Source organism: Canis lupus, chromosome 20, assembly GCF_048164855.1.
Source record: "Canis lupus baileyi chromosome 20, mCanLup2.hap1, whole genome shotgun sequence".
Lineage (NCBI taxonomy): Eukaryota > Metazoa > Chordata > Mammalia > Carnivora > Canidae > Canis > Canis lupus.
This window is the reverse complement of record NC_132857.1, coordinates 10,595,218-10,615,604: the sequence shown is the minus strand read 5'-3', so window position 1 is coordinate 10,615,604 and position 20,387 is coordinate 10,595,218. Positions and strand designations below refer to the sequence as shown.

The 20,387-nt window shown below is 43.4% G+C and overlaps 1 protein-coding gene and 1 long non-coding RNA gene across 5 annotated transcripts in view; one reads left to right on the top strand and one right to left on the bottom strand.

The window, feature by feature from the left end:
- LOC140612042 (uncharacterized) overlaps window positions 1-15,852 on the bottom strand; it is a 68,612-nt gene extending 52,760 nt beyond the window's left edge. Inside the window, exons 1-3 of one of the 2 annotated variants that reach the window (XR_012013365.1) lie at window positions 15,620-15,852; window positions 14,208-14,303; window positions 4,871-5,110 (exon numbers count right to left, since the gene is read on the bottom strand). This is a non-coding gene — a long non-coding RNA (uncharacterized lncRNA). Of the gene's footprint in view, window positions 1-4,870; window positions 5,111-13,432; window positions 13,793-14,207; window positions 14,304-15,619 lie in introns of those variants that run through there. The other variant, XR_012013364.1, reaches the window with a different exon arrangement.
- A 164-nt stretch (window positions 15,853-16,016) lies between these two features.
- The window catches only part of PCDH10 (protocadherin 10), a 61,037-nt gene continuing 56,666 nt past the window's right edge, over window positions 16,017-20,387 (top strand). For all 3 annotated transcript variants that reach the window (XM_072788382.1, XM_072788384.1, XM_072788383.1), the window contains exon 1: window positions 16,017-19,629. In XM_072788382.1, coding sequence (XP_072644483.1) covers window positions 16,987-19,629 — 2,643 coding nt within the window. In that variant the 5' untranslated portion in view covers window positions 16,017-16,986. The remainder of the gene's footprint in view (window positions 19,630-20,387) is intronic.

Below are 20,387 nucleotides of genomic sequence, written 5' to 3'. Positions count from 1 at the left end.
ATTTAGGATTAAAAATATATTACTGCATTACAAAGCTGTAAACAGGAATTCTTTATAAATTCTTTATATATTCTATATAAAATAGGTTTGCAGCAAATCAGGTCTGGCAAATCAGTACACTAAATATATATGGAGCATCTTTTTAAAAAACAGATTAAATACAATCTATAATGGTATAATTTATTCTACAAAGTCTAAAAATATAATCTGCAAAACAATTTTCTTTACAAAAGAACTTCAAAAATAACTAATCAAGGACTTCTTAAATATACAAATGTAAAGCATTATTATCACTAATGTAATTTGTTATTAACTTTATATACATGGGGACCACTGTGTTGAAATTATCCCAAAATGAATTGAAAATGTCTCTTATTAGAAGGACTATAGGTGACAACATTTAACCTTTTCTCTTTGTCTTCATTATGTATATATGTGTAGCACTTAACTGAATTAATACAGATTTCTATCACTCTGCTTTCAAATCTGGTGATACTTCTACCCACATCCTGCCAGTCATTCATCTCTTTTCTAATCTATATACAACTCTAAGCTAGAAAGAACGAAGCAATGGCACTGCAAGCAGGTACTCAAGACTAGTCGTATCACCTTACCACTTTTCATATGAAATTTTTTAACCAGAAAGAAGTTTCTGTAAGCACCAAGCACAATGTCCCAAACACGTAGGACTTTATTTCACATTTTTAAATAAGTAAGTAAATAAGTATATGAAGTTAGTAGCAAATAAGTTTGGGAGATAGGCATTTTGCTAAAATAAAACTAGGAGATTTAGGCACACAGGAAAAAATCAAAGCATTAAAACATGGGTGAGCATTTTGTAATCACAAATTATGCGTTCACAGAGGACGTGACTTCTTCTCAGACCACTGCTTGTGTAAGAATGGTATTTTTGCAAAGGGCAATGGGGGCAGGCCCTTGGAGCAGTCAAATTTGATAAACTTTGTCATGAGTTTCTATGTGAAACTTACTTGTTCAAATGGCAATAACTACATTTTCTTTTTTTTTTTTTTTTTGCTTTTAATTTATTTTTATTATCGTTTAGCCATTCCTCATGAAACAGGAGGGTTTTGTTAATGTAACCAAGAAATTCTTTCAAGGTCTCCTTCTGGGGACTCAACATCTTAAACCACAGTTTTACTTCCACTGACACATTCTTAAATACTACCTTATGTTTCTGCCAAGGAAAAAAAAAAAAAAAAGGGAAACCTACTCTATATCCAGACATCCCTTTACACCTTTTCTTTAAAAGCCTTCTTGCCATTAGAATGACAAAGTTATTTTAGTGGTTCTCCCACTAATTTAGTGTTTGGGGCAAATTGCCTAGTGGGAAAACATTCAATTTAATGGCTAATGAGAAATCTACTTTAAAGCAACTCCTGAAGGAAATCTTAAAAAAGAACAGCTAAAGTTGCGTTTGTTTTCTCTTCCCAATGCAAAACAACCATAGTCACTTACTAATAACCCATTCTCTTTCATCTCTGAGTTCTATAACCCTCACAGATTTCAGAGGTACTTAATTTTAAATTAAAAGGTCCTCTTAACCTGCTCAACTTTTCTTATTCTCCATAGCACTTTTCTGACATAGGAGATGATTTGTTTATTTAATACATTCATTTGCTGCTGTCTGTACACACACACATGAATTTGAAGGCAAGAATTTGTCTATTTTATTCACTAATATATCCCAAACACCTTGGCACATGACAGGTGTTGAGTATGCATTTCTTGAATGAATAAGTGAATTAATCAACCAAAATTTCTTGCCATTTTTTATTTCAAATTGAAGTTACATTGAGCATTGCAAGTTATTAACTTCTGGGGGAGCCTACATGTAATAAACTTGAGTTCATAAACTTGAAATCTAAATTATGATTGTCCCTGCAAGCACAACCTAAATAAATGATTTTTTCTAGGCCCTAGCCAAACATACATACAAAATAAGTCAACTGTACTCATCCTGCAATATCCATCAACATCTTGAAGATGTTATTTATTTTTTTATTAAACCTAGGCATCAGTAGTGAAAAAGACTGAGACCTTGATATATATAATAATATATATTATATAATAATAAAAAAATTCTTAGAAAGACATATTCTATGGGACTATGGTAGGTCCAAGCATAATACTTCTTTCAGGTGAAAAGATATTCATCTTTAACATGCTATTTGATTCAAAAGCTATCTGAAGGAGAAAATTTTTCAAAAACAGGGAGGCTAAATCCTGGGGTCCATTGCATTTCTCCAACACAAACAGGAGCAGATTTGGGTTGGTCTCCTAACATTTGCATGGTTTCAATTTGTTTTTCAAATGAACTTAGCTCAGTATATTTAGTTAATGTCTTCTTAGTTTCTACAGGTCTATGCCAATTTTAAACTCCAAATACTTAAGGGTATTTAGACTTCCAAATGCTAGAGAACCATATCAAAAAACAATAAAACCTGTTGGGAAGTACTTAAGAAACACTCAAGTTCTGAGAACCTATCTTTTTGACCTTGAAAAAGAAAAAAAGTCTGAAGAAACAGTTTCTCTCTGAATTTCTCTAAGTCTACTTATTTCATATTAGAATTAATAAGGCTTAAATATCAGCTCAAGAGAATCAAATGATCCTAAAACAATTGCCCAGCATTAATGTGAGCATTTGCAAGCAAGCAAATCTATTTGAAAACTATAAGCCAAACTATAGGCCAAAAATTGCAAAGCAACTGACTACATTAAAATGAATGAACAAATTATAACAAATTATGGTGGGTCAAGGAACAAAGCAAGCAAGCAAACAAGCATTAAAAAAAAAAAAAAAAAAAAAACCCGCAAGGGAGAAAACATATACAAAGTAAATACCACTTACTCAGCAGTATAGTAGCATTTGGTAATGTCAGCCCTACACTGCTCATTATTGACTTGATCCTCAGCAAGTGTCTGAATCTACTCTATTCTCAATTTTCTCCTCTATACGTAAGGATTTTGGATTAGATAAAATGGTTTTAGTTTAAAAGGTAAAGAGATCATCTTACAAAGCTCAGTATGTCAAACAAAACAACAGAAAAATTGCAGGGTACCGGAGTTTGACCTGCTTGCCTCTTTGGTTCTCACCTCCACTCCGTCCATCTTCCAACCCCATATGTATCTGAGTAACCTTCATAAAACCGTTGGATGCTCTTTGTGAAAACTTCTGGAAAGAATGGCGTCAATGGACCGCTCTAATGAGGAATGTTCTTATTCTCCATAAGATGCCACAGTATGGGTATCGATCATCCACTTAAAGTTTTTCTGTTTCTTTATATCATGTATAATTTTATCATCATACTCATGAGTATAATGCTTTCAGAGTGGATATGAGGCATAAGGAATAGCAATTTTGTACTTATTCATAAAGATTGATATTACACCTCAAGATAGTAAATCGAAAAAGTATTGAATTTTTCCAATTAGCAGGCAAAGCACATTTACTTGTAATTTTTAAAACAGAAGATGGAGAAGCAGAATAAAAAGTTCTCTTATCACTGCTTTGATATGTAATTCTAAGAAATTTTGGTTTTAAAATTCTGATGCTAATATTAAATCAACTGGCCAGTGTATATTATACTGTTTCTAATGGATCTTTAATAACCTTACAAAAAAAGAAAAAAAACTCTGTATCTTTCAGAATAAACCTGAGATTTAAAATACTTCCCAAGCACACACTCTTATTTGAGGAAGTTTATCTGATTTTCTCATGTTAATAACAAGAAGGAGGGGGGGAGTTTAAAATGGGAGTTAGAATTACAATAAGCTTAAATACGAAACTGTTAACCAACTGAGATATCTTCTATCTACCTGTAATAAAACATGAAATTTAGCTGTGTATACTGCCACCTATAATTCACTGATATATAACACCTTCTTCTCAGATAAAAAAAAAAAAAAAAAAGAAAATTTGCAAATATTGCTGAACACAATACAAATACAGCAGGGATTCTGTGACCATCAGCAATTTAAGAGAACAGCATCATATCCAAAAAGATGTTCTTAAATGCCATGACCTTCATTTTTTAAATCTACTTTATTCCTAATTATTAAAGTTAAAATAAACTATAGAATCGATAACATTTCTGTCTTTACATCTAAAATTCTTCTTCATATGTAAAATTTCAGAGCGCAGAAATAGAGGAGTTCTCGTTATAGTCTCCAATCTATAAATCAGACCTCATGCTCTCATGCATGTCCTTATTTTAAACATAAAAATGTTACATAAGTTATGAGAAATGCAGCTAAATCCAAACTACTAACTTTAAGGGTGAGGGGAAAAAAAAAAAAAAGCACTTTTTTAATGGGGCATTTATTTTAAAATTGTAAATGAATTTTCCCAGCCAAGATTAATTCAGGTGTGCTATTAAAAAGAATCATGACAAAGATCAATAAAAATTTTAAAATAAATAAATCATGTGCTCTAGGGTGATATTTACCTCCTTTTTTTAACTTTCAGAGATGAATATCATATATTTAATTCCACAAAAAGTTAAATAAAAAGCGATATACTAAAGCATAACTGAGTGAAAAAACAAAAACCTTTTAGACAAATTTTAATATAAATTTCAATAAGAAATAACCATAAAAACAACCATTAACTTAGTTTTTCACAGAGGACATTGTCAAAGCTACCTATGCATGTTAGAAATACTCTCCACTTGGAATCTGAAAAACAGGCTGTTATTTTAGGACTCTCTCACTGAAAGAAACCTTTTAAGAGTTTCTGGGAATCTCAGCACCAAAAATTGGGAAATTTTTCTAATTCTGGTAATGAGGGATAGGTTGAGAGGCTAGCAATCTAAATTCCCTTCCTCCCACATCAGTGTCAAAAGGAACTCACGTTGCAGTCAAGAGAGGTCCAAAAGTTTCAAACCTCGATTTCCCCTTCCAGAATCTCCATCTGTTGCCACCATTGAGTTCCCAGGTGCTCCCAGGATGCTTCCCAGGTGAAGACCACTGTTCTCTATTTGAGGGCCTCACGTTGTGGGAAGAGCACAATTTCTGCTGTTTCTCACAGATTTGTTTGAGAAGTTCTTTTTCTTGCTTTGAGAAGTAGAGCTGAAGAGCACAACATTCGGCCCTGTTGCAAGAAACGTGTCTGGAGTGATGTAAGCATGCCTCATGTGGAAGGATTTCAATCTAAAACGGAAACAGAGTTTCCAAAATGCAAAATCTCATGCAGGCGCTCTTAGGGAAACCTGGGAGACTTGATTTCCCATAAATGTCCCATTTACGAAAGAAAACTTATCTCGGCCCAATGAACATCCTCCAAGAGTCTCTCCCTCCCCTCAAGCCAATAAACTTACTGCTTGGATGCTGGCTGGACTCCCTGCTGTCTCTCCTTGTCCCTAAGTCCCTCCCCAGGCCCTCAGACTCAGCAACACCTTGGTGCATTTTGCTTTCTGACTTGCAATTCTTTTGCTATTCCTGAATAAACTCAATTTCTGGTCATTCGAGTTTACCTCTTTGTTCAGTTGATAGATACTACCATGAATCTAATTGTCCCATGGTTTTATATTTTTTAATTAATGCTCAAATCCAGTGAGGAATCCATTTTCATATATCATGAAAGATGAAAAACCAAACCTTTCTTTTCACAACAGACATGAAATTTCTCCATTTTAAACCAAGCAAACATCTACATATCACCTGATGATGTGTCATCTATCCTATCCCATTGATTCTTTTTTATTTTCTTATACCAAAAACATAGTTTTAACTACTATGCCTTTCCCCCCCTAACATGTGTACTTTAACTTTATACTGAAACCCTTTCTTTCTGGTCAACTAATCCTGACTTTATTAGTCTGTGAAAAACCTCACAGGACTCCTCTCAATCTTGTATATGTAAAATAGTTGTCAGACCAATTAGAGAATTATTTCCAAACTCCATAACATCTAAACCAAAATATGGGTCTTGCAGTTATGGAATAAGGAAGCTGGGGAATATATATATAAATAAAATATTATTATTTTATATATATATATATATAAAATATTATATATATAAATATATATATGCAATACATATAATGGCAATATATATAGTCAAAAGGAACTATATATATAGTTATATATAGGATTTATTCATATTTGTATATATACATAATGTGTTTATTCATATTTGTATATATAGTCAACATATACATATGAAATAGGGTGAAAATTAGAAAAAATCATAATAATTTATCACTTTTGAGTAGTAGTTGGAGAGAGAAGAAATGAATTTTATTAGTTCTGAGTATTTATACAATGAACTTTCCATCTTAATTTCTTTGCAATAACCAACTTGAAAAGACCTTTCTCAAATACAGATTATTAAAAACATAGATTGTGGAATTGAGTAAAATATCATAGAAATATCTTTCGAGATAAATAATAGTAGAAACTTAAAAGGTCAATCATTCAGTTATTTAGTCAGCACAACTTTATGAAGTACTGGTTATGCAGCCAACAAATCCATCAAAGATGTGACCATCCAGCTGAATGTTTGTTAAGTTCCTTGGGCTTAAGCAGTACTTCTCTCTCTTATCTGTCCAGCTGAATGAAAATACGTTCTTGTTAAATTAGATACTTAGGTAGTCTGAGTAGGAAAGGTTAAAAAAATTCTTTAAGAAAATCAGCAATCAGCACTTCATCATTAGATTAGCAACAGCCAAGGTCCTCAAATACATGTGCTAATGAACAACCAATAATATCACATTTTATCATAATTCTGAGGCTGAATATTGGCTCTTAGCCCAAATCATACCAAAAGCATTACTCAGGTATGATGCTGAATGCACCCTTGCCTGCTAACCTTAAATTTGGCCAAGTTCTTGCAGGTGGTGATGGGGAGGAAAAAATCCAATGCAACAAAATGAAGGCCTTCTGACAGTGTAGATAGACTTAAGGGACGGAGTCCAGAGTAGGGATATTGCCCCATAATTGAAAAGATTACTTTGCTGTTTTTATGCTTTCTATAGAAAAGCTTTTTGCTGTCACTGCCTCACTTCTTCACTGTGCAAATCCCTCTAACCTGCTTCGGATAGTTCTAAAATCATAACAAAAGGGCGCTTGAGTGGCTCAGAGTAACTGACTTTTGATTTCAGCTCAGGTCATGATCTCAAGGTTATGAAATCCAGCCCCGGGTTAGGATCCCGCTCAGCACAGAACGTGCTTGAGATTTGCTCTCTCCCTCTCCCTCCGCCCCCTCCCCCTCGTCCCACTCATGTGTATATACTCTCTCTTCCTCTCCCTCTCTCTCTCTCTCTCTCTCTCTCTCAAAAATAAATAAAATCATAACAAAAACTGCCCTTTTCTGGAAATCTCTGCTTAACTAATTGGTTTTGTTCTAGTCTGTTCCTTATGTACCTGGAAGTCACAGTCATTATATGTTTTAACAGTTTTTTAATACTGATTAAGAAGTTATCAAAACTTTTAATGTATATTCTTTATCAAATTGAGTATGAATCCTTAAAAATATATAAATCCATGATTTATGTATCTTTTTTATTCTTTCAGTATCCCTATGACTCTGCTCCTATCACACCAGCACCCATGCATGTTTTTGTTTCTAAAATTGTAAGAAGCTGCTGAAGAAAATACTAATAACAGCAATATTAGGCAGAAAAATTGCAAGGACAGGATGCTGAAGAGAGTTAAATACAATTGAGGCTTGAGACTCAGAATTGGTCATTCCAATAAACTCATTCTATTTTAAGTAACTGATTTTCACTGGTTTGTTTTTAATTTTGAGAATTTAGTACTTATCAGGATGAACAGAGTAATTAGTATTAAGGCTTTACACAAAGAAACTGGAAAAAATAAGTGAATCTATCAAATAAGAATACTTTAATCCTAAAATTTTGATAAATATAGATGAAAAACAAATTTTTACAATGGCAGAGCCATGTTCTTGTCAAAACAATTTAAAAAATCTATCTACAGGGCAGCCCAGGTGGCTCAGTGGTTTGGCACTGCCTTCGGCCCGGGGCCTGATCCTGAAGACCCTGGATCGAGTCTCATGTCGGGCTCCCTACATCGAGCCTGCTTCTCTTTCTGCCTGTGTCACCGACCCTCTCTCTCTCTCTCTCTCTCTCTGTATCTCTCATGAATAAATAAATACAATCTTAAAAAAAAATCTAACTACATATCAGTATTATCATATAAATTAAAAACTTACAGAAAATTTAAACTTATCTGGAAGAAAATAAATTTTAAAATAAAACACAGTTAGGAATAAAGGTCATTATTGATTTTTATGTTTTGGTGCCTAATTAAAATTTTGTTAGTTTAATCTTCTTCTTTATTATTTGCATCCAATCTTCAAGTTTATATTATAATTTCCTATAAAACAGAAACCACGTGGAATTGTTTTTGCACCTCAAAGTAAATATTTTAGTTTGTGTTCCATAAGGGAAATAAAGCCACTAGGAATCAATGCCAATTATTCTTAATAAGTGTCTTATTTAAAGACACCTCATTCAAAACATCTCGCTATAATAATATTTAACATTTTTTGAGAGTCTACCATGAGCCAAGAATTTTACAGAGAGTATTTTAGTTAAGCCTCACAATGACTCAACAAGGTCAATATATATCATCATACTTTAACAGATGTTCAGCATGTTTGACACATTGACAGTTTCAAAGGAGTTAAGTAATGTGTCCAAGTTCATATATTTTGAGAAGCAGGGATTTGAGCCCAATTTGGCTTAATTCTTAAGCTTATGTTCTTCATAATTTACTGATGTATCATTGCTTGCCACAGTTGGGTGCTGTTAGAGATGAGTAAGACATAGAGCCTATCCTATAGGGCTTACATCACACATACTCTGAGTGGCTGGATACAGTTAGTTTCTTCTAAAAGAAACATGATATTCTCCTCCGTCAATACTTATTATCACCATAATAATACATATTTTACTTACAGTGGGTAATTAAGTTTCCATAATCATCTTTCTTTGATTATTTCTTTCTGTATTAAAATTGTTTTAAAGTTGATTACTTCCATTTTCTGCTGGCACAAAATTGTCAAATAAATTTGTTCAACTTCGAAATTTCAAGTTAAAACAATCTTTTCTAAGCAACACTGAAGAAATGAGTATAAAGTGAGAGCTGAAATTTCACGTGAGTATAACAGTTTTCCTTTTAAATCAAAGACCAGTTCAGAAATATACACAAAATAAGAACTAATATTTGAATTGTATCAAGTTGATACACTGCTTGGGGTTTTTTCCAGCTTTTAACAAACTCTGATAAACTAAGGCAATACTTCTGGGACCATTGATCAACATTGTACTTTTCAGGACTGGATAAAGCAGAGACAGCTTCCTTTTGGACACGTTTGTTGTATCAATTTCCATTTTCAGTCATTAAAACCTACAATTCCCATGTCAGGCGCTTCTACATGAGAAAGAGATGACTGCTATAAACCATTCAGTCTAGTAAGAAAACATAATCAAGCTTGGGTTCCCTGACAATCCACACACACGTACACACACACACACAAAATTTAAAAAACTCCTCCTTAAATTAATTTATGAATCTCTCCATGGCTCAACTCAATATTTTAGCCATTTTGCCTAGAATAGAAAACCAGTACTCTTGTCTGTACAAAATCTGGATGAACCCCACCTCTAAATCAGCTCTTTTTGTTTGTTTGTTTGTTTTACCTCTTAAGTAAATCTAACTCAAACTAGAAAAATATCATGATGTAGGAAAGTAAGCCTCCACATGAGCATCAAAAGGCCTGCATATGAATTTTGTATTAGTTTTGTGAGTTACTTAAATTCTGAACATCCTTAGTATCTTTACCTTATCATGTTGAAATGATAATACCTAGAGACCTGGAGAGAGATTTGATAACTTATGTAAGAATGCTTGGAATACACTGGATGTTTAAAAGTCAATAATCAGTTTCCTCTAAAACAAAACAAACAAAACAAGAAGTCTAATAAAATATAGCCATTTTACAGTATAGCACTGCTAGACCCATTTAAATAAGACATCGTGGAAATCAAGTTTCTAACACAAAGAATTATACCAACTAAGCAGGCAGTCAAACTGAAATAGATAATTCTTTTATTGAAGTATCTATTTACTGTTTACTATTGTAATTCCAATTACTAATTACTAGTGCAATTCTCAAGTTACATTTGATATTCTTTGCATGGTGTCTGTCTCCAATAACATTTCTGAACTCTTCAGAAAATAATGCTATGGCTTGTAACCCTAATCACAATTTGGATAATCTCATTTTGTATTTATAAACTCAAGGGGCTTCCCCTTAAGAAAACAATTTATACTTGCCAAACACTAGCATTATGCTGACTGTATCATTGTCAGATAAGAAGCAAATACACTGGGGAGGAAAAAACACAGACTTCTAGACACCTTTCTTCTTACTTATATAAATTTAATCAGGGCTTGCAATTAATTTTTGAAATTGTTCTAAATCGATCTTAATGTTCAAACCTTCATTTCTACCTTTGGGCCCCATCAGTAAAACCCGCATATCACTCATGTTAGCAAAGCAGCTTGCCTTTTAAATGTGATGTCTTGTAGTTCTTATTTACAATCCTAATCACATCATTGATTTCAGTAAACTTTCAGTAAGAGTGATTATTAATGCTGTCAAAAGCAGAACCTGTGATTCAATTTTTTTTTCTTTTGCTTTTTTTTTTTTTTAATAAACCTAGATAATTAAGATCAAGCCTGATAATATAGCTCTGGAAGCCCCAGAATTAGGGGCTTTGGAATTAGGAGTTTCCTGTGGTTGAGTATGTAATACAGCAAAGACACTGCCTTCACTTAAAATTCTACCCACACCCTAAAATACTTATATAAGCTACAAATGGTTAAATAAAAGTGCTAGGAGTAGTCACTCATCATCACACAGAAGTAACTACACTTTTTTTTTTTCCAGAGTCAAAAAACAACCACCCCATAAAATTTTATCTGACTGATTTTTTTTCCCTGTAATTTAAGACAGTCATAAGATCTATTCTGTCTACTAAGGCCAAAACAAAACTAAGGTATATGACCTTTTTACTAACTCAGGGGTGTCTTTAACACACTAAAGAATTAAACAATGTTCTGGAAAAATAGGATAGACAAATATGAAGAAGGTAAGAGATATTTTGGAGAAATCAGATTTTTCAATATCAAAAGCAATGAAGGGAAAAGTTAAGATGAAATCACATATATTTTTTTTTATTTTCAGAGAAAGAGGTCATGATAAAATAAAGATTGTCATTCTAAATTAGATCTACTTATTTGCATTCTGAAAGAAGGTGTGGAAGGAAACAGAAGTTTCCAAAGGTCTGTTTATCACTCAAAGACACAATATGTGAAGGAGCTGCCTAGAATGTTAGTATGTTCAATGTTCACTCTCCCCATACTCAGGAAATATATATATATTTGGAACCCATATCAGACACCATTGCCTAATTTAAGAATATTCCTGGACCTCTATTGATCAATATCTCTTATAGAAAGGATGAGAGTGTAGCATCTGAACTGAAACAGTATTATTAGAAAATGATATCGTGAGCATTAGGATGTATAATTCATGTTGCTTTCATTTGCTCAGACCATTGTAAAAATCCATAAATCATTTTCTTCTTCATGTATTGCTTAAGTGCAATTTGTCATTTTGCATTAGAGGGCTGCTTCAGCTCATCAGTGCTTTTAATTCACTGTTTAGAGTTTAACAAAATGCTGGCCCCGTCTGATAACTGAAAGACACTGAAATGTGAAGCCGCACCAATATTAACTAGGTTAAACAAAATGGAGAAGAACATTTCTACTTGGAATATCAGGTAATGCTTTAATGGAATATCCAGTGTTCCCAGTTCCCAAAACATGGATTAGTTTGCTCTCTGTTGAGTTCAGAGCACAGTCTCTAAAGAGTTCCCTTTAACTACAAATGTTAGTATATATACAACTAAAAATGTATAGCACATGCTATAAATCTTTTCTAGAAACTGTAGTCAACATTCTCTCTCTAAATAAAGTAGAGGAACAAAAACTAACACAGTGTGTCTGTGCCATTGTCTCCAAAGCCCTGCCTTCCCACCTCTTAGGTTAGGTTACACTACTACGAATAAACCGATTTCATGGACACCCATAAGAGATGCAGTACAGTCCGGGTCCTCTGAGTTTGCTCTCTGCACTGGAAATGACAAACGTCAGGAACCATCTAGCTCAATCCTGGCCGAGTCTGGTGTTTGAAAGACTTCTTATTGACAATTTAAATTTTTTTTCTTCCATTTCTTAAAAAAAAAAAAAAAAAATCTCAAAGCTCTGGGCACACTGCAATAATAAGAGGATTTAGAAACAAATTGCTTTCAAGTCAAGTTAAATCACTGCAAACACTCATTTATCCAAACGGCTGGTTAACAAACTTGTTTCCCTCCCGCCTTTTCCAGAAAAGGGTTAGGGAAGAAAGCAACCCTGGTACCTAGTTTCAAAGTTTGGAACCACGTATATAAAAAATGCATTTGTGGGATCCTTAGCGCCCCCCACCCCAATTTTTTGCTGTAACTTAGAAACCAATGAAACACGCGCCTGTGCATTATCAATCTCATACACCAACCAGGACTTTTATGAAAACTGATTTGGGTACACCCCTTGAATTAGCAAGGACTGCTTTCCCCTTCTGATTTAGGATGCAATTTGGCCCAAATGGTTGCTCCCCTGGACGGGGAGTAGGATTGTGTTCTCTAGGTACTGGGGCTCCCTTCCCGGTCCAGGAACTGGGGGTGCAGGGTGGGATGCAGTATCACAGGATAACTCTGGATTTCAAAGAGGTCATGAACCCAGCTACCAAGGCTCTTGTTTATGCAAACCTGGCCTCACTAAATTCCAGGGTCCACCGAAGGGAATGCAAAAGGAAAAGGAATTAAGAGGCGTTTTTTTTTGTTTTGTTTTGTTTTGTTTTTAAGGCTTTTGTGGGTGACAGGGTGGGGCTGTTTAAAGGTGCCAGGGTAAGGTGGCAGAGGCGGCTGTGACTGCCCTGAACCGAATGCTCTCGCTACCCTGGCTGCAGCTCGCTAGGGGAGGGGGGCCGGGCTCGGGGCTCGGGGCTCGGGGCTGCTCCCCGGTCAGAAGACCTGGTCTCACCCCGAGGGTCCCGGGCAGCCGCAGGGGCCAGAAGCCAGGGACGCGAGACCCCGGGGGCCCCCCGGCCGGCGTGGGCGGCGCGGACACAGGCCTGGGCCACCCTGGAAAGGCTGCAGAGCCCCCAACAGGCGAACCCAGCTGAAGGAAAGCTGGAGCCTTCTCCGCCTTGCCCTTTGCCGCTGCCGCCGCTAGGAGACGCCTGCAACCCACGTTTGCATTTGCAGAGAGCGTCCCCGGCTCCAGCACGACTGGACCAAAAAAAAAAAAAAAAAAAAAAAGGCAGCAGCTCCAGTGTTACAGTGGATGTAGTGATTATTTACAGGCCAATCTGGCCATCTCTCCACGCCCTCGTCCCCAACCTCTGGAAGCTCCACGGCTCCCAGCGAACCGCCCCAAGTCGGCTCAAACTTCACGTGCATTCCGACCACACCAACCCCCTCCCCCGGTTCCGGATCTGCATTGTCATTCAGCCCACGCGTCTCTCACACGCAAACACGCGTGCACACGCGCGCACACACAAGTGTTTCCAAACGTATAAAGGGGGAAAAGAACAACAACATTAGAACATTACCGTCGTTAAAAAAAAAAAATTGCTCCAGGATTCTGATGAGTCAGCTGGAAGAGCTCAAGATTTTTTCATTTCAATCCCGCAGATCTGAGAAAAAAAAGGGGGGGGGGGTGGAGAGAGGGAGAAGTACGGATGCAATGCCTGCCGTTATTAATATTCAGATACACTATGATCTCCTTTGCATTGATCCACAGGTCCTTTTTGTAAACTGCCGCCCCCTTCTCGGCAGCAGACGCGAGGCTGAAATCATTGCAACTGCAGCGGTTTTCTGTTGGGCAATTTGCTGCAGCTGAGAAAGGATTAGCCATTTTTGCAGGCATCTCTCCCTCTGACCGCTCCAAGGCGGGCCCCGTGTCCATGAAGGAGCCTGGGGCGGGGGGGGGGGGGCGCCCGGGCCCTGGACGCGCGCTCGCGGGGCGCACGGAGCCCTGCCCCGCTCTGCAGTCCCGCGCGTGGACACGCGCTCTCCTGACGCCCCCGCCGCGGAGACAGGCCGACGTACCTCGGGGCGGGGAAGGGGCTCTCCTTTTCTCGCAGGTTGTGGCGGTGTCACTCTCGGGTCATCCATTAGCGGGAAGCCGCAGGGGACCGTTCTGTACTGTGGTATAAGATGAACACTGAACAAGGGGGGGGGCAGCTTTAGGGGATAAACAAACAACCCCCAGCAGCCCATTAATGAGTATTAAAAAATAATATATATATGTTTTAAAAATGTTTTTTTTTCTTGGATAATTGACAGTCATCTCCGTCTCTAACATTATAGAGTTCGCGCTGTATTTTAACTTCAGGAGAACGGGATGCATCTGCCCCCGCGTCGGGGAGGCAGGCAGTGGGCCCCGAGAGCTGGCCAAGCGCATCCTTCGAGATCAGCGTGTGTGTGTGTGTGTGTGTGTGTGTGTGTGCGCGCGCGCGCGCTGCGGGGCTCCGTGGGGGCTGGCACAGACCTGTGCGCCGGGCCCAGGAGGATGGATGCGGGCACCCTTAGGTGTGCAAGCGCCTTCGCCGAGAGCCGCAGCGGCACAGACCGGCGCCCCGCGTGTGCGCGGCCCCTGCCCGCCCACTCACGCTCACCCCTGCCCGAGTTCTCAGCCGTGCAGCCGCTCTCCTCCAGCGGTCTTGCCTCAAACTGGGCAACGACCCACGGGCGCCCCGGTTTACTCGGGGTGGGGGTGGGGTGGGGTGGAGAGAGGGATCTCCAAATGTCAGAAAAAAAAAAAAGGAAAAAAAGGAAAAAAAGCAGAAAATAGCCCTCCCGGTTTTGTAGGGGAGGAGGGGCGGGGAGAGGGATCTCCAAATGTCGGGGGGGGGGCGGAGGCAGATAATAACCTGAGAGCGCCCGGGTTTTGTAGGGGGGGGCGGGGAGAGGGATCTCCAAATGTCAAAAAAAAAAAAAAAAAAAAGCAGAAAATAGCCTGAGAGCGCCTTGCAGCGCGGCACTCGGCCGGGCGAGGCGCAGGGACATCCGGGGCGCCTTGCAGCGCCCAGCGATGCTCGGCTGCCTGCGAGCCGGTCATTGATCGGGGCGCTCGCAGCTCCAACTAGCCCCCCGCCCCCCCACCCCCCCGGGAATTGATCTATTTGGTAAGAGCGTGTGTGCACAGACACTGAGCAGGTCCAACGCGTCCGCACCTCCATCGCAGCTGCCGGCCCACATCTGGCGTGAACCCCTCGGCTTCTCAGGACCCACCTCCGCCCCACGCTCCCACCGCTTCACCCTCACGCTTAGTTTTACACGATCCACCTTATATCCCTTAAAAAAGAAAAAAAGAGAGAGAGAGAGAGAGAGAAAGATGTCCAACCCATCGCTGCCAGAGTCCCTTAATCAGGTAACCCCTTGCAGTCAGTTAGTGGCCTCTCTGCAACTTTCCCCCTTCCCGGTGATTTATTTCCACGATCGGTAGTAAAGGAAAATACCTTAAAGGAAAAAGAATGTTAGCGTCATTGGAAACCCCGCTCCGGAGAGAGGATGCCGCTGCTGTTGCTATTATGTTTTCGCATTTGCTGATGCAAACGGGGGAGCCTCTGTCTATTCCCTCTGCGTTTACCTGCGGCTGGGGACTGGGAACTTTCCGCGGCACAGTCCCCAGCCCGCGCCTCGGGACCTGCCGGGCTGTTCTCGCTCTCACACTCACACTCACCCCGGCCTCCCGCCCCGGCCCGGGTTGCGTCCCGCCCCCTCCCGGCTGCCGAGTGACGCGCCTGCCTGACAGCCGGGCTGGCCAATTGGCGGCGGCCCGGTGGGTGGTGCTCCTCAGCGATTGGTTGGCAGATCGAGGGCGCTGCGCAAAAACAGAAAAGCGGAGCGCTCGGAGCTCAGAAACTGCCAGCCGAGATCACAGGCTCTGGGGCTGAAGCAGGAGGAGGGAAAGGACTGGAAGGAAGAGAGAGAGAGAGAGAGAGAGAGAGAGGAGGAGACAGGTTAGAGAGAAGGAGGCTTGGGAAGAAAACAGCAGGAAAGAAACTGCCCATCACTCTTAGAGAGAGGCAAAGGATGCTGGAGAGGAGCGCAGAGAGGGGCAAAACTCTGAAAGCCAAAACGTACCAATAGAGCGAAAAGAGGAGAAAAATGCCAAGAAGAACATGCATCCGGAGAAATGAAGAGAATGAAAGTTTTATGCTGCAGAGCCGTTCTGTGTTTTTCCGGCACAAAATTCTCTCGCTGTTTTTAAGCCCTTTTGCATTTGCCAGCCGTTGACATTGAGGCATGTTCAGCGGTGCCGGCTGCATCTCCTCTTCCTTCTCCTCTTCCTCTTCATCTTCCTCCTCCTCCTCCTCCTCCTCCACCTCCTCCTCCTCCTCCTCCTCCTCCTTCTCCTCCTCCTCCTCCTCCTTTTCCTCCTCCTCCTTCTTCTCCTCCCATCAGCAAGAAGACAAACCGAGGACAGTCTTGAAATATCGAAATTTCCTCCTTGGGATTTGCCAGCGCCGCGTTGCGCCAAGACTGTCGGAATAAAGGACGCTGACTATTGTATTATTATTTTATTAATTGGTCAGTGGGAAGATAACAGATGAGGAAAGGGGACGCCTGTCACCCTTCCTGCGCTAAGATTGAAAAATGAGGCTGAATTGGGGGAAGCCCTAAAATGAAGCAAAAGGAATAAGATTTTTAAGGACAGAAAAGCCACAGGAACACCCCCCTCCCCATACACACACACACATAGGGCACTTTTATTTGTTTTTTGTTTTTTTTTTTTTAAGATTTTTTTTTTTTTTCCGTGGTGGTGGGGGAGGTGATTGGGTGGCTGACTGGCTGCGGGAAGCTGCTTCCTTTCCCTTTGGAGATGATTGTGCTATTATTCTTTGCCTTGCTCTGGATGGTGGAAGGAGTCTTTTCCCAGCTTCACTACACAGTGCAGGAGGAGCAGGAACATGGCACTTTCGTGGGGAATATCGCTGAAGATCTGGGCCTGGACATTACAAAACTTTCAGCTCGCAGGTTTCAAACGGTGCCCAACTCGCGGACCCCTTACTTGGACCTCAACCTGGAGACCGGGGTGCTGTACGTGAACGAGAAGATTGACCGCGAGCAGATCTGCAAGCAGAGCCCCTCCTGCGTCCTGCACCTGGAGGTCTTCCTGGAGAACCCCCTCGAGCTGTTCCGGGTGGAGATCGAAGTGCTGGACATCAACGACAACCCCCCCTCCTTCCCGGAGCCGGACCTGACGGTGGAGATCTCGGAGAGCGCCACGCCGGGCACCCGCTTCCCCCTGGAGAGCGCGTTCGACCCGGACGTGGGCACCAACTCCTTGCGCGACTACGAGATCACCCCCAACAGCTACTTCTCGCTGGACGTGCAGACCCAGGGGGATGGCAACCGGTTCGCGGAGCTGGTGCTGGAGAAGCCGCTGGACCGCGAGCAGCAAGCGGTGCACCGCTACGTGCTGACCGCGGTGGACGGGGGAGGAGGAGGAGGAGGAGGAGGAGGGGGAGGAGGAGGAGAAGGAGGAGGGGGGGGAGGGGGCCTGCCCCCCCAACAGCAGCGCACCGGCACTGCCCTACTCACCATCCGAGTGCTGGACTCCAACGACAACGTGCCCGCCTTCGACCAACCCGTCTACACTGTGTCCCTGCCCGAGAACTCGCCACCCGGCACGCTCGTGATCCAGCTCAACGCCACGGACCCAGACGAGGGACAGAACGGCGAGGTGGTGTATTCCTTCAGCAGCCACATCTCGCCCCGGGCGCGGGAGCTCTTCGGACTGTCCCCGCGCACCGGGCGGCTGGAGGTGAGCGGCGAGCTCGACTACGAGGAGAGCCCGGTGTACCAGGTGTACGTGCAGGCCAAGGACCTGGGCCCCAACGCCGTGCCCGCGCACTGCAAGGTGCTGGTGCGGGTCCTGGATGCCAACGACAACGCGCCCGAGATCAGCTTCAGCACCGTGAAGGAGGCGGTGAGCGAGGGCGCGGCGCCCGGCACGGTGGTGGCCCTGTTCAGCGTGACCGACCGCGACTCGGAGGAGAACGGGCAGGTGCAGTGCGAGCTGCTGGGGGACGTGCCGTTCCGCCTCAAGTCCTCCTTCAAGAACTACTACACGATCGTGACCGAGGCCCCGCTGGACCGCGAGGCCGGGGACTCCTACACCCTGACGGTGGTGGCGCGGGACCGGGGCGAGCCGGCGCTCTCCACCAGCAAGTCCATCCAGGTGCAGGTGTCGGACGTGAACGACAACGCCCCGCGGTTCAGCCAGCCGGTCTACGACGTGTATGTGACCGAGAACAACGTGCCCGGCGCCTACATCTACGCCGTGAGCGCCACGGACCGCGACGAGGGCGCCAACGCCCAGCTCGCCTACTCCATCCTCGAGTGCCAGATCCAGGGCATGAGCGTCTTCACCTACGTGTCCATCAACTCCGAGAACGGCTACCTGTACGCCCTGCGCTCCTTCGACTACGAGCAGCTCAAGGACTTCAGCTTCCAGGTGGAGGCGCGGGACGCGGGCAGCCCCCAGGCCCTGGCCGGGAACGCCACGGTCAACATCCTCATCGTGGACCAGAACGACAATGCACCTGCCATCGTGGCGCCCCTGCCCGGGCGCAACGGGACCCCCGCGCGCGAGGCGCTGCCGCGGTCGGCGGAGCCCGGCTACCTGCTGACCCGCGTGGCCGCGGTGGACGCGGACGACGGCGAGAACGCCCGGCTCACCTACAGCATCGTGCGGGGCAACGAGATGAACCTGTTCCGCATGGACTGGCGCACCGGGGAGCTCCGCACCGCGCGCCGGGTGCCGGCCAAGCGCGACCCCCAGCGGCCTTACGAGCTGGTGATCGAGGTGCGCGACCACGGGCAGCCGCCCCTGTCGTCCACGGCCACGCTCGTGGTGCAGCTGGTGGACGGCGCCGTGGAGCCCCCCGGCGGGGGCGGGGGCGGCGGCGGGGGCCCCGGGGAGCACCAGCGCCCCAGCCGCTCCGGCGGCGCGGACGCCTCGCTGGACCTCACCCTCATCCTCATCATCGCGCTGGGCTCCGTGTCCTTCGTGTTCCTGCTGGCCATGATCGTGCTCGCCGTGCGTTGCCAGAAGGAGAAGAAGCTCAACATCTACACGTGCCTGGCCAGCGACTGCTGCCTCTGCTGCTGCTGCTGCGGCGGCGGGGGCTCCGCCTGCTGCGGCCGCCAGGCCCGGGCGCGCAAGAAGAAACTCAGCAAGTCGGACATCATGCTGGTGCAGAGCTCCAACGTCCCCAGCAACCCGGCGCAGGTGCCCGTGGAGGAGGCCGGGGGCTTCGGCTCCCACCACCACACCCAGAACTACTGCTACCAGGTCTGCTTGACCCCCGAGTCCGCCAAGACCGACCTGATGTTCCTGAAGCCCTGCAGCCCTTCGCGGAGTGCGGACACTGAGCACAACCCCTGTGGGGCCATCGTCACCGGCTACACAGACCAGCAGCCCGACATCATCTCCAACGGAAGCATTTTGTCCAACGAGGTAAGGCTGAAGCGAAAGGACCACCATCTCTCATCTCCTCCATCCGAAAGCCTCCTCTAGCCCGGCCCTTGTATCTCTGGTGCACTGTGTATTTATACTTAGGATATTCACTTATTTGTATCTCTGTGCGGGGGGGGGGGGGGGGGAGGGGGCCAGGGGGCGGGGGGGAGGCTGTCCCCCACCCCTTCGTCTGTAACCTAAACTTCGTGTCGTCCCTGATCTCCTGCGCTCCACCCCTCCCTCCACATTGACTTTCATTCCCTCCCCTTCCCCCTCCTCCCTCCCTCCCTCCCTTGGTGCTTTGCCACCTTGGACCTTCCCTCTTCCCTCTGGCATCCTTCCTTTAAAGTCCTAACCCCTTCTCAAAAAAAAAAAAAAAAAAAAAAATCTGAAAGTGGAGGGAAAAGTGCGCGGGGGGCGGGGGGGGGGGGTGGGCAGCGAGGGAAATGCGGATGGAGGGACTTTCGGGCCCTGGCAAAGGTCTTCCCGCTCTTTGCGTTTGTCCCAGGCACTAATAAAGTTAATTTTGTTTGCTTTGTTTATCGATGCTTTGAGTCGCGTGTAAAAGTAAGCTGTAGATTGTTTGACTTTGCACAGCTGTCTAAACTCGAATGCATGTTTTAGTGAATAAGTTATCAGATCCTTGTCCTCCGACCTCGGGTTGCAGAAAAGGCTTCCGTTCTGCTCTGGACAGCATTTACAGCCGCCCTGGAAGCCCAACGCCCACACAGTGTGAATTTGAATGAAGTTGCTTTGGC